The 13316-nt window shown below is 38.4% G+C and overlaps 1 protein-coding gene across 4 annotated transcripts in view; it reads left to right on the forward strand.

The window, feature by feature from the left end:
- Positions 1 to 13316, forward strand: part of CDC14A (cell division cycle 14A) — a 230831-nt gene that overhangs the window by 183380 nt on the left and 34135 nt on the right. For all 4 annotated transcript variants that reach the window (XM_044003007.1, XM_044003006.1, XM_044003004.1 and 1 more), the window contains exon 12: positions 5334 to 5449. In XM_044003007.1, coding sequence (XP_043858942.1) covers positions 5334 to 5449 — 116 coding nt within the window. The remainder of the gene's footprint in view (positions 1 to 5333; positions 5450 to 13316) is intronic.

The following is a 13316-nucleotide window of genomic DNA, read 5'->3' on the forward strand; positions in this document are numbered from 1 at the left end:
TTTACATAGTGATTTTAAGGTTTGCAAAGTGATTTCCATATATGATTTCATTTGGACCTCACAACAACCCTGTGAGGTGAGTGCCGTTATTTCCCCCATTTTATAGAAGAAGAAACTGAGGCTGAGAAAGGTTAAATGATTTTCCCAAGATCACACAGCTAGCAGGTGTCTGAAGCAGGATTCAAACAAAGGTCTTCTTCACTCTAAGTCCCACACTATAACCTGTGTCACCTCTGTGAATATGAACAAAGAAGGGAGATGTTGAAAGGAAGAAGTTAAGAGGCAAAAGTGTGAATTTTAAAACTCTGTAATTGACGGTGGTGGAAGTTGAAATTAAAATAGATGATGAGGAAAAGTTAAAAAGTGACGTTTTTAAAGACCCTTCTTTATATTGTATTTCCCGAGTAAAATCAGAGTTAGTAGCATGCGTGATAAGTGTGGAAGTGACCTACTTGAGGAATGAGGATCATCACTGATTTAAAGAATATTAAATCTTAAATTTCTGATGGCAGAAAGTGAAGGAGAATTAAGTAGCCTCTTGAGGAGATTGAAAGAGAAGAGTATAAAAGCTAGCTTGAAGCTTAATATAAAAAAACTAAGATCTTAGCAACTGGTCCCATCACTTCCTGGCCAGTTGAAGGAATAAATGAAAGCAGTGCCAGATTTTATACTCTTAGGTTCAGAGTTCATTGCAGACGATGACCCATGCTCCGTGGAAGGAAAAGCTATGGCAAATCTGGAAAGCATACTAAAAGCACAGACAATGCCTTGCCAACAAAGCTATGTATAGTCAAAGCTATGTTTTTTTTTTCCAGTAGCACTGTATGGCTGTGAGAGATGGACTATAAGAAAAGCTGAGGGCTGCAGAATCGATGCTTTCAAATTGTGGTGCTGAAGACTTTTGGGAGTTCCTTGGAAAGGAGGGAGGTCAAATCAGTCAAACACTGAGGCTGAAGTTTAAATACTCTGGCCACATAATGAGAAGATGGAACTCATTAGAAAAGACCCTAATGTTGGGAAAGATAGAAGGCAAAAGGAGAACGATATGGCAGAGGATAAGATGGATAGATGGTGTCCTGGAAACAAGGACAGACTGAGAGATAGTAGAGGATAGAAGGACCTGATGTGCTATGGTACATGGAGTCACAGAGCCAGACATAAACAAATGACTGAAGAACAACAAAAAAATCTTAGAGATCTTGTCTTACAACCCCTTATTTTACAAATGAAGAATCTAAGTCCCAGAGAGAATAAGTGACATGAGATCACACAGCTAGTGAGGGAAAGAGGCAGGAGATAATCTTAGAAGGGAGGCACTAGGGTTAAGAGGGGACCAGGAATGGCTTCTTATAGAAGATGCAATTTTAGGTGAAACTTGAAGGAAGTCAGGAGGTGGAGAATGACTCAAGAGAAAGTTCTAGGCATGAGGGAAAGCCAGTGAAAATGCATAAAGTTAGGAGAGAAAATGTCTTGTGGGAGGAATAGGAAGGAGATCTGGGTCACTGGATCATGAAAGACATGGCAAGAGAGTAAGGTGAATTCATGAGCCTGGAAAGGTAGGAAGGAATCAGGTTATGAACTGGAGAATTTTATGTTGAACTCTTTCATTATTTTCCTGATTGTGCTTATTAAGCCCTTCACAGGATGGATTAAAACTATATAGTTATGAAAAAAGACTTCTGAAGATACAAATGCATTTTTTCAATAATTGAGAAAAAATATTTAGCGTGAAGTAATGTAGAACTTTATAAATCACAAGTTACATTAAATAAGTCACTGATAACTTGGGAAATGACTATTTTTCACTCTTTTGAGGACTTCAAGTTCACCAAGCTTCTATTTTTTTAAAAAAATGGCTTTTATTTTTGTAGAAGATCAATCTATAACTGGACAATGGATTGGTAGAATATTAATAGATTGTAAAGTATCTGAATAATTAATGTGTGCATCTGTTCATATGACCTCTTTTTCATTGTGCCCTTTCCTTTTCTGTCATCTTCTTTCTCTTCCTTCTTCCCTTCTCCTTCTTTCCCTTATTCTTCCTAGGAAAATCTTTTTTTGCTTTTACAAGTGATTGTTATACTTGCCAACATGGAGGAGGGGGCCTGGGAAAGAAATCAAAATCAATTATACGTTAGTACTTCTTGTAGGTAAAATTTCAGATGTGGCCATTCAGTAATTCTGGGGTTTTTGAAAGGAGAGATCATTTAGAGAGACTATGAGAATTTAGGATGACACGATTATGGTTTTCTGGAGTAGTACAAATAAGCATATGGGATCTTAGAACTATCAACAGCTAGAAACAAGGCTGCACCTGATCAAATACCGTTATAGCTTAGCAAAGACCTGTTACTTATTTTGCATTGATATAGGCTTCAGGAACTTCATTCTATTAGGGCTTCTCGAAAAATGTTAAATTCTTTGGTTGCTTCTTGCTTCATGGTCGTCATTTACTTTCTCAGCAGTGTTGAAGTGCCATCTTCTGTAAAAAGGATTGTTCTTACCTCCACAGTTGTTTTGTTTTTTGTTTTTTCAGGGCAGTGAGGGTTAAGTGACTTACCCAGGGTCACACAGCTAGTTAAATGTCAAGTGTCTGAGGCTGGATTTGGAACTCAGGCGCTCCTGAATCCAAGGCCAATGCTTTATCCACTGCACACCTAGCTGCCCGCCTCCATAGTTGTTAATGCTGCCTCCCTCCCTCCCCTGAATTGACCTTGTTTATTTGGAATGTCTTTTATACTTAATCTGTGTACATGTATTTTTTGACCAAGAGAATATAAGTCCCTTAAGAGCAGTAAGAGCAGGGATTGTTTTTGTTTTTGTATTCCTAGTGCCTGACAGACACATTGGGTGCTTAATAGCACTTACTGAAGGACAGGAAGAATTGTGTCCCAGTTTTCCTCTTGGAGAATACTTACAAAACTTTTCCCTTTTTTAATGTTGTAAAGTTCATCTCAGCACTATTCACATAGTGACCGGATGTTAAGGATTTTGTAAACGTTATTTATACTAAAGATTTTTATATTAGCTGGCCAGTCATTTAAATTATCTTGAAACCTTGATATGACATTTCTACATAAAATAAATTTTGATACAAAGCCAACCTCTATCTAAGGAAAGGAAGGGGAGTTGAGTTATGAAAATACCAAAAGGTCTACTTTATTTACAAATTGTCAGGATACCATAATTTCAAAGACCAAGAGGAGCATTTCTTTCTTGAAAATCTTATTCAGGGGCAGCTAGGTGGCGCAGTGGATAAAGCACCGGCCCTGGATTCAGGAGGACCTGAGTTCAAATTCGGCCTCAGACACTTGACGCTTACTAGCTGTGTCACCTTGGGCAAGTCACTTAACCCTCACTGCCCCACAAACAAAAAAACAAAAAAGAAAGAAAATCTTATTTCATATCTTCTTAAAGTTCTCCAGGATTTGTCTTAAAACATGCTGTAGGTTCCTAACTTATGTTTTTGACACTCTTCTTAGTAGTGTATAATCATGGAAATAAAAGGGATATTTAGAGGTAATTTGATTTAGCTCCCTGTTTTTCAGACAGATTAATTAACTATTTCATCTGAGAACAGATAGTTTACTCATTTTTAAACCCCTCTAGAGATGTTGAGTGCACAAAGTTTTATTTCTGGAAGAGGTATTTACACGTGAAATTCAATCCTACATGTAATGTGATATTTTTACTAATGTATATATATTTGATTCCTTTTTCAATAACATTTTCCAGGTCCCTTTCCCTAGCTTATTTCCTCTCTTTCCCCTCCTTTACACTTATCATTCCAAGCAAGTTATTGACATAATCATGCATTTTTTTGATGCCCCTGTCTTACAAGGTTTTTGCAGGTATGATATTCCAATAACCACAGGATAGTAAAATGGTAGGGGTCTTAGAGAGCATCTGGCTCAATCCCTTGTTTTCCAAATGAAACTGAAATATTCAGAAATGACTTATTTTAGGTCACAAAGGAAATTATCAGCAGACCAGGGATTATAACCCAGGTTGCTCTACTCCCAAATCAATGTTCTTTTCATTAAAAATCATATTCATGCTGCATATGAGTCACATATCTCATTCTTTTCTCCTTTTTAGAAATTTTCATGTGTCATTTCTTTATGTTTCTGTTGCTTTCTTTTCCATTTTGGGGGGCGGGGCAAAGGGGTTAATTGACATGCCCAGGGTCACACAGTTAGTAAATGTCAAGTGTCTGAGGCCAGATTTGAACTCAGGCTTCCTGAATCCAGGCCTGGTGTTTTATCCACTGTGCCACCTAGCTACCGCCTTCATTATTTTTCAGTGCCTAAATTTACGTTTGATGCCATAGCTTGTTTGGCTTCATTTGCATCACAAGGGCAAGTGTCATGCATGAGAGCCAGCATGGTAGAGTGGGCCAAAGGGCCACTGGAACTTTAGGAAGGTCCAAAAGAAGACCTGGGTTCAGGTTCTGCCTGTCATATGTACTAGCTTTATGACCCTGGACAAGTTGTTCAACCCAAGTACAACTCTCTCAGTTGCAGAGTAATTGCTGACCTCCATTGGTAGAGGGAGTTTTCTTACCAGATATTTTAGAGAAGAATTTCTTCAGCTTCTTTTGTGTTACAGACTCCTTTTAAGAAAAATGTTTTTAAAATGTATAAGAATGCATAGGATTATAAAGAAGCTAATTTTATTAGAATACAATTATCAAAATATTCAACAGCCAGGAGGTTAAGAACTCCTGCCTTATAGGTCATCTTTTTATTCATTATTCTTAAAAGAGGTCCTTCTGCTCCAAGGACTCCATAACACAAAGGAAGCTGATGAATAGGTAGGATCCTATGGCTTAAAATTCTCCAGAGGAAGTTACCATGGTAGATGTACTATGGCTCAAGAATAAAATTCTGAAGCTACAAAGAGAAACAAATTCAGTGAAGAAGAAAATGGGGAGCTGTCTGAAGAGGTAGATGTGGATGCTTAGGGAACTTAGATTTTTAAAAGACAAGTCCAAAAGGACGAATAAAGGGCAGGTAATAGTGGATGACATTTTAAACTGAATGTCCTGCAGGCATCTCATCTCATCATGTCTAAAATACAGCAAGTGAGACTTCAGCTCTGGTCTTCTGAGTCCCTGGACACTCTCCTCTATTTGCTGTATTCTTTCCACACTACACACAGAGTGTGCGCTTCCTCTGCTTTTGAATTTGATGCTTACATGTCCTGATAATAAATATACAGCTGATATAACTGACATTTTTTAGGACTTTACTGGTATATTAGAGGACATTGAAAGAAGCAAAATTACTCTGGATGGTTGTTATATAAATCTTATACTGTTTTTTATTTTCCAGGGGAGTACCGATGATGATGTAGACTTGGAAATTAAAAACTCCATGACACAGGGAGACAAACTTCGTGCCTTAAAAAATCAGAGACAGCCTCGCTCTTCAACAGCTAGTGTACTTAGGTAAGTTAATTGAATTGGCTCTGCATATGTTTAATTCAGAATGAGTTTCCTTTGTTTACACACACACACACACACACACACACACACACACACACACACACACACACAATTTTTTTTCTTCTCCGTATTTCTTTTAAATAATCTAATCCACCACGATTCCAGTTTTGAAATTTTTTTTTTACAATTTCTTCTGCATTTTCATTTGAGTTCATTCACCTTTTCATGTTATGAGCAACAGTTAACTTAAGACATTTGTGTAACTACATTTTGCTAAATGAGGATACAACAGCATTCCCTTTGTTTTGCTGCCTGGTCCTCTATCATTCCTCCCCAGCTGACTTTCTACTTCTGAGTAATAATAAGCCTGAGATATGCAAGGCTACAAAGTTTAACTTGCCTTGGTTTTGAAAGTGGCAGTTACTATCAAGCTCCCCAACTGACTTGATTTCTGAGCCCTATACTTTAAATCAACCCATTAATTTAACAAACATTGGGTGAGGGAAGATGGAAGTTGCTAATGCGGGTAGAAATTTTATAAATGTCTTCAAGGGGGTCTCTATTTTTCTGTTTAGAGTGGAGTGATGTTTAAAATCTAATGTGTGTCCTTACCTCCCCCCTCCCCCCCCCAGTTTTTGGAGGAAACTAGCTAAGATTTACTGTTAATTCAGCAAGAATTTAGGCTTTTAAGTATTTATTAAAGAGTAAAGACAACACATGCAGTCCTATAATGCAAGAAAGTCTATCTACTTTCCTCTCTTTTTCTCTGTCTGCCACCAAACCAAAGTCCGGGATGAAAAAGGAGCAATCCAAAGAGACAGCCTCATCTTCCTACTTCCTCTCTCCCTCCCTGAAAGGGAAGGTCCTTCAAGCTGATTGGTTGAGGGTGGTCTCCTGTTGATGTCGTAGTCCACAGCCTCTGAGAACAACACCCACTCAGGGCCAGCCAGGTGTGGTCTTGATTTAATCAACCTTAAGCAGGTTCAGCCTCTGAGAACAACACCCCACTCAGGGCCAGCCAGGTGTGGTCTTGATTTAATCAACCTTAAGGCCAGGTTCAGCCTCTGAGACAACACCCCCACTCAGGGCCAGCCAGATGTGGCCTTGATTAATCACCTTAAGAAGGTTCAAGCCTCTGAGAACAACACCCCACTCAGGGCCAGCCAGGTGTGGTCTTGATTTAATCAACCTTAAGCAGGTTCAGCCTCTGAGAACAACACCCCACTCAGGGCCAGCCAGGTGTGGTCTTGATTTTATTAATCTTAAGTAGGTTCTCAGTCAGTCTCTCACTCTCACCCAATTCAATCAATTCCAAATCAATGTTCAGGTGGGGGCCCCTGAGCGTCTGCCAAATCCCATTATTTTATCACAGTGGTGATAGCCTCTGCCATCAAGGGAATGATAGGAATGGTTGCTCATGAAGGAGTGATCAGAAAGGTAGGATGAGAACCAAGAGAGAGTGGCTGTCTAGAAAATGATGAGGTCACCCAATAAAGAGTATAGTGAGGGGCAGCTAGGTGGCACAGTGGATAAAGCATTGGCCCTGGATTCAGGAGTACCTGAGTTCAAATCCAGCCTCAGACACTTGACACTTACTAACTGTGTGACCCTGGGCAAGTTACTTAACCGTCATTGCCCTGTGGAAAAAAAAAATACAGTGTAGCAAGAATAACTTAGTGGACCCAAGATGAGGCAGATGAGATGAGAATGAAGAATGAGCAGTGTCACCAAAACCCAGGGAATCGGGAGCATCACGGTGGAGAGAATGGCAAGGTGTTAGAAGGATGAGGATTTAGAAAAGTCCATTAGCAATTAAGAGTTTCAGTTGAGAGATGAAACTGGTGGCCAGATTGCAAAGGACAGAGGGGTGAATAAGAGGAGAGGAAGTGGACACACTCAACACACAGCTTTTTTTTTTTTTTATGAATTTGGTTGTAAAACAAAGGGGAGATATAGAATGATAATATGAGTGGCTGGTAGATTTTAGGGAGGGTTTTTTCAGAATAGGGGAGATTTGGGGCATCCTACTTTGTTTTCTCTTCAGCAGACTACCCTCTCATCCTGTATACTCTCTACTCCTGGGTTTGGTGACACTTCTCTCTCTTGGTTCTTATCATACCCGTCTGACCACTTCTCAAGTCTTCTTTTCTGGCTCATCATATATATCACACCCCTCATGATAGGTGCTCTCCTGGTTCCTCTTGTCTTCTCTCTCTCCACCTCATTAACTCCATGGGTTTTCTTGTCATCTCTCTGACATCCCCATGACTTCTGAATCATTATACCTGACTCTAATATCTTCTGAACTCCAGTTAACTGGATGTCCCTCTATGCATCATCTCCACTTAACCTGTCCAAAACACAACTCATATTTTCCTCCAAACTTCCACTTCTCTTCCTGACTTTCCAGTTTCTGACAAGGAGACCATAATTCTTCCATTTACCTAGACTTACAACCTCAGTGTTGTCTTAGACTCCTCATCACATAGTTGCCAGATCTTGTCATTGTTGCCTCTGCACATCTTTTTTTATGATTTTCCATTTCTCTACTCACAAGGCCCCTGCTCTAGTCCAGGCCCTCATCATGTGTCACCTAGACTATTGCTGATTGGTCTCCCCTTTCCACATCTTCCACATAGCTGCCAAAGTGATTTTCCTAAAGTGCAGGTGTCTTCGTGACACTCACCTACTCATTAAGCACTGAAAGCTTCTTATAGCCTCTGGCATCAAATCCTTCACAACCTGACCCCAGCCTACATTTCCAGTCTTATTATACAGAACTCCCCTTCTTGCACTCTACTGTCCAACTCAACACGCTGCTCTTTTTGCTACTCTTCAAATATCTTATTAAATCTCCCATCTCCATACCTTTGCACTTACTACTCTCCATTTCTCAGAATATACTCTTATCTCAGTTCTTTAGATTCTCTTATTTCCTTCAAAACTCTATTCAAGCACCACTTTTAACATGAAGGCTTTCTTGATCCCCTGAGTTGCTAATTCCTCCTCTCCTAAGTAACTCTCTTTCTCTCTTTCCATGTATATATACACACATGCACACACATATATATATATACACATACACATATGTATGTGTGTATATATTTATTTATATCTACAGAGAGAGGGAGACACATAAATATTATGTACATAGTGTATATACATACAGATATGTATGTGCATATATATATTCACAGAGAGAGGGAGACACATAAATATTATATGCATAGTATATGTATTTTATATATACTTATTTGTGAACATTCTGTTTCCCTCGATTGAATGTAAGTTCTGTGAAGGTCAAGACTTCAATTTTGTCTTTGTATCCAAAGTACCTATCTCATAGGGCTTTATACATAGTAGACACTTATTAAATGCTTATTGATTGATTGATGGACATTTTCCATTGACTGCCAAATGCATTACTTCTCTACCATAGAAGCAGAAAAATTTCTTCACCAAATGTTATGGTCATAATAGAACCAAAGTAAAAGGTTGGCTTTCTAAGGGGCCCCTAGTAAAAAAAGTATCAAACCTAAGTTGGCTTTTGGTTATATCAGACCTGTGATTTATGAGATAGTCTTTGCTGTTAGTTAGAGACATAAAGGAAGGGCAATGGCAATTTCTTGAAGTAGGATGATAAATTATACTTAGCAACCCAGTAATTAATTTCTACCTTCAAGCTACCACTACGATTTACAGCCAGAATAAAAGAAACCTAAAGTTAATTTTCTAATCATGAGTTCATTTTTTTTCTTTACTCCTTTTTACTAATAATGTCTTTCTCTTGAGCTGTTGTTATATATGGTATAAGTTAGAACATATCCACTCGGATATTTTATATATGTTCTGTATATGTAAACATATGTAGTTATTTATATATTTAAGCTGTGAACATTTTGGGAAGATAAACTAAAACAAAAACACAAAATCATTTGCACTGATTTTTAAAGCCCCAAGTCATCTGGTTTGTTTCTTTGTATTCATTTTCTTGTCCTATTTTAGTTTTCAAGTACTCAAAAATTGGCCTTGTTTTCTTGAGAATCTATTTCTTTCTAACCTTACCATAAAATCAGGGATTATAATACAACTTTTTATGATTTTGAGTCTTACTGTCTTTATTTTTTCTAATTAATTTTTTTGTGTCAGTTTAACAAGTTGATGGTATAACAAGGACAAGTGACATTTCATTATACAAAGCATTACAGAAAAACAAGATTATATATTGAATAGGGGACTTATATTAGCTACAGTTTTTCCTTTTTAAAAAATGTATATTAAATTTAAAATAATACTAAACTGTCCGGCTCATCTGTGTTCCTACTGAATTTCTTTCTGCTTTTTTTCTGTATATTTTTAAATGTCTCGCTGACATTCTTTTATTTTTTTAAGAATCATCATCACTAGCCATCAAGTCCTCTCTTTTCCACCCCTCAAATTAAGCCCTCTCATAAGAAATAAGTATAGACAAGCAAAAAAAGATTTCACATTGGTGAATTTCTCATTCTTCACTTTAGTTTAGTCTGTCTCTGCTAAGAGATGGGAAGTATTCTTCTGAAATGTTTTTATCAGTTATCTGAAGTCATGAGTGATCATTTCATTGATCAGAATTCCTAAATCTTCTATAGCTGTTGTACTTTACATCATTGGAGTTAATGTATAAATTATTCGCCTAGTTCTACCTCACTTCACTCTGCATCATTTCTTACATATTGAGGCAGCTGGTGGTGCAGTGGATAGAATGTTGTGCCTGGAATTAGGAATGTCTGAATTCAAATCCAGCCTCAGAAACTTTTACTAGCTCTGTGACCCTGGGCCAGTCAATTAACCTCTGTTTGCCTCAGTATATAATAGTACCTACCTCAGAGGGTTATTGTGAGGATCAAATGAAATATATTTTTAAAGTACTTATCACATATAGTACATATAGCGGACACTATATCAATGCTCATTCCCTTCCCATTCTCTTTCCCAAGTCTTCCAGATTTCTCTGAATCCATCACTTTTGTAATTTCTTATGGCACGATAAAGTTCCATTTTACACACACACACACACACACACACACACACACACACACACACACACACACACACACACACCCCTTTATAGGCATCCACTTTGTTTCCAGTTCTTTATGACAAAAAACCTGTTTCTATCAATACATTATACATGAGTCCTTTCCCTCTGTCTTCTATGCCTAGTAGTGATACCTTTTGGTCAAAGGATTTTGTGGATAAAGTACCAAATTATGACCCAAAACAGTTGAATTCAAAACTTTTCCACAGTGCATTAGTAACTTTCTGATGTATCAAATGATTATTCATATTGACATTTCTTCTTTCAAGAACTGCCTGTTCATATTCTTTAACCTTATCTCTTAGACAATATTTTCTGTTTTCTTATAGATTATCATAATTTTCCTCTGTCTCTGTGATAGGGACAGGTTAGGAGCTGGGCCTGTGATTTTATTGGTATAGGGAATTCCTAGATGAGTTAATTCCCTCTACCACACAAGTTGGTACTTACAGAGCTGCCAGGAGCACTGAGAGGCATAGGTGACCTATCCAGGGTCATACAGCCAAGGATGGAGCAGAAGCAGATCATCTTTCTCCCCGTTGCTCCATTTCTCCTAGCTTGAATATCAGACTTTTATCAGAGATGCTGCGAAGATCTCTTCACATTCTAACCATATTGATTTTGTTTGTGAAAAAGCTTATCAGATTTCTGTACTCAACGTTGTCTGTTTTACCTACTCTGTACCTCACATGGCCATGAAACCAGCGTCTTTACATAATTGTGAATAGTATCTCCTTTCCCTTTACATAGCTGCTAGCGCCTTCCCTCCCTAAGCTAGCTTGTATAACGTATAGGTAGATTTGTATGGGTTCATGTTCCAGATTTCTTCTCTCCCCTCTTACCCCTTATTAGAATGCAAAGACCTTGAAGGGAGGGAATGTTTTTCTTTTATTTTTGTAACCCTTGCGCTTAGCACAGTTTTTGGCACATAGTAGATAATTAATAAATGCTTGTTGATTAATCGATTGATGATTCCCCCTTGGAGTTTGCTTTGCTTATGAGTATTCCCTCCTCAACTCTAACCTCTCTTCTCCTTCTCTTAGCTCCTGCTTATTTCCTTGTTTAATTTGATTAATTTATACAGCAATCTCTGTGCATCACATGTGTGTGTTTTCAACCTACCTTTCTTTGTCTGGTTCAGATGGAGGAGTAAAGCTCAGGGGATGCCCACTCCCTTCTGCCTCTATGTTTGTATACTCGTGTTCTGACATACCCTAGTTATAAAAAATAGAAAGTTCCTCTCCTTCCCTCATTTCTTCCCTAGTATATTTTTTCTTCCCCTTTGTCTCTTAAAACAAATAAATTAAGACAAAAGCAACCCTAAGTTTTAGTTTTTGCCTTTGTTTCTTTTGTGAGCCTTGAAGACCCTTTTGAAGAAGTGTTTGTCTCTTCTCCCCCATTAGAATTTAAGCATTCCATCATGATTAAGAGCTTTCCAGTTGATATAACATATTTATCTGTCAACTTGGTGATGTAGTGGCTACAGTGCTGGGCTTGGAGTCAGAAAGACTCTTCTTCCTGAGTTCAAATCTACCCTCAGACACTTATTAGCTGTGCGATCCTAGGAAAGTCACTTAACTTTGTTTGCCTTAGTTTTCTCATCTGTTAAATGAGCTGGAGAAGGAAATGGCAAACCACTCTGGTACTTCTGCCAAGAAAGCCCCAAATGGGGTCACATAGAGTTTGATGTGACTGAAACGACTGAACATTTACCTGTCAAGATTTTTCTTGATTCCTGTGTTTGCATTTCTGCAATTCTACCCACCTTCTGTTATTTTCATCAGGAATATTTGAGAGTTCTCTATCCTATTTGAGATTCATTTTATTTCCCTGTAAGGTAATACTTCCATTTTTCCAGATAAATTGTTCTTGGATTTAAACTTTTTAATTTTGCTTTTTGGCATATTTTCTTCCAATATTTTCCTGCTTATGATATTTTGAGATAATCTCATGATGAATAACTTTGATTCTTTGGTATTTGAATTCTTTATTTCTAGCTCCTCATGGTATTTTTTCTTTGACTTGGAAGCTCTGGACTCTAGGAATATCTTTCCTGGAGGTTTGTGGCATTGCGTCCCAAAGCCAGGTTCTACCACAGCTCTTCCTCTTGAACAGGTTGGTTAGACCCTGGTCTTGTGGTCTGAATACTGCTGTCACTGCTGCTGCCCTGACACAGTACTAGATGGGGTGCCTGGTTTCTGGTCCTCTTCCTTACACCATCTTCCACAACCATGGCCTGTGTCAGAGAGCTGTGTCCAAATGTTAGAACCAGGACCTCCACTCCACCTGAATCCTTATCTTTTGCCTTTGTTACCTGAGGGTTCTGACCTTGGTCTCTCTCTGGTTTACTTTTCCTTGTGCAATGACCCAGTGGTGGTTGGTTTTGTTTCCTGCTACGCACCTGATAAACCCCAACAATAGATCAGATTTTGGAGAGCGTGCTGACTTCAGTCTATCTGGAGATCCCCAGGGTATCTTTGCCCATCTCTGTCCCTCTGCAGAGTTACCTAACAGAGTAGCTTTCTCCCTTGCTGTAGCTCTGACAGTCCAGAGCTGAGTAGGCCTTGTTTGTTGGAAATTGAACTGGCTTTAGGTCCTCCAGTGCCCACAGATCATCTTGTGGTGACCTGACCTGAATGGAGAAGATTACTGGTATTTCCCTTTGGTTTTATTGATCATTACATTATCTGGCACCCTTTTTAAATCTTTGCTGGGGAATTTTTGAGGGGAGCTACACTTGGTTTAAACTTTTCACTTTACTATCTTATTGGAAATCTTCTTTGCTTTACTTCA

This window comes from Dromiciops gliroides, chromosome 4 (genome assembly GCF_019393635.1).
Source record: "Dromiciops gliroides isolate mDroGli1 chromosome 4, mDroGli1.pri, whole genome shotgun sequence".
Classification (NCBI taxonomy): Eukaryota; Metazoa; Chordata; class Mammalia; order Microbiotheria; family Microbiotheriidae; genus Dromiciops; species Dromiciops gliroides.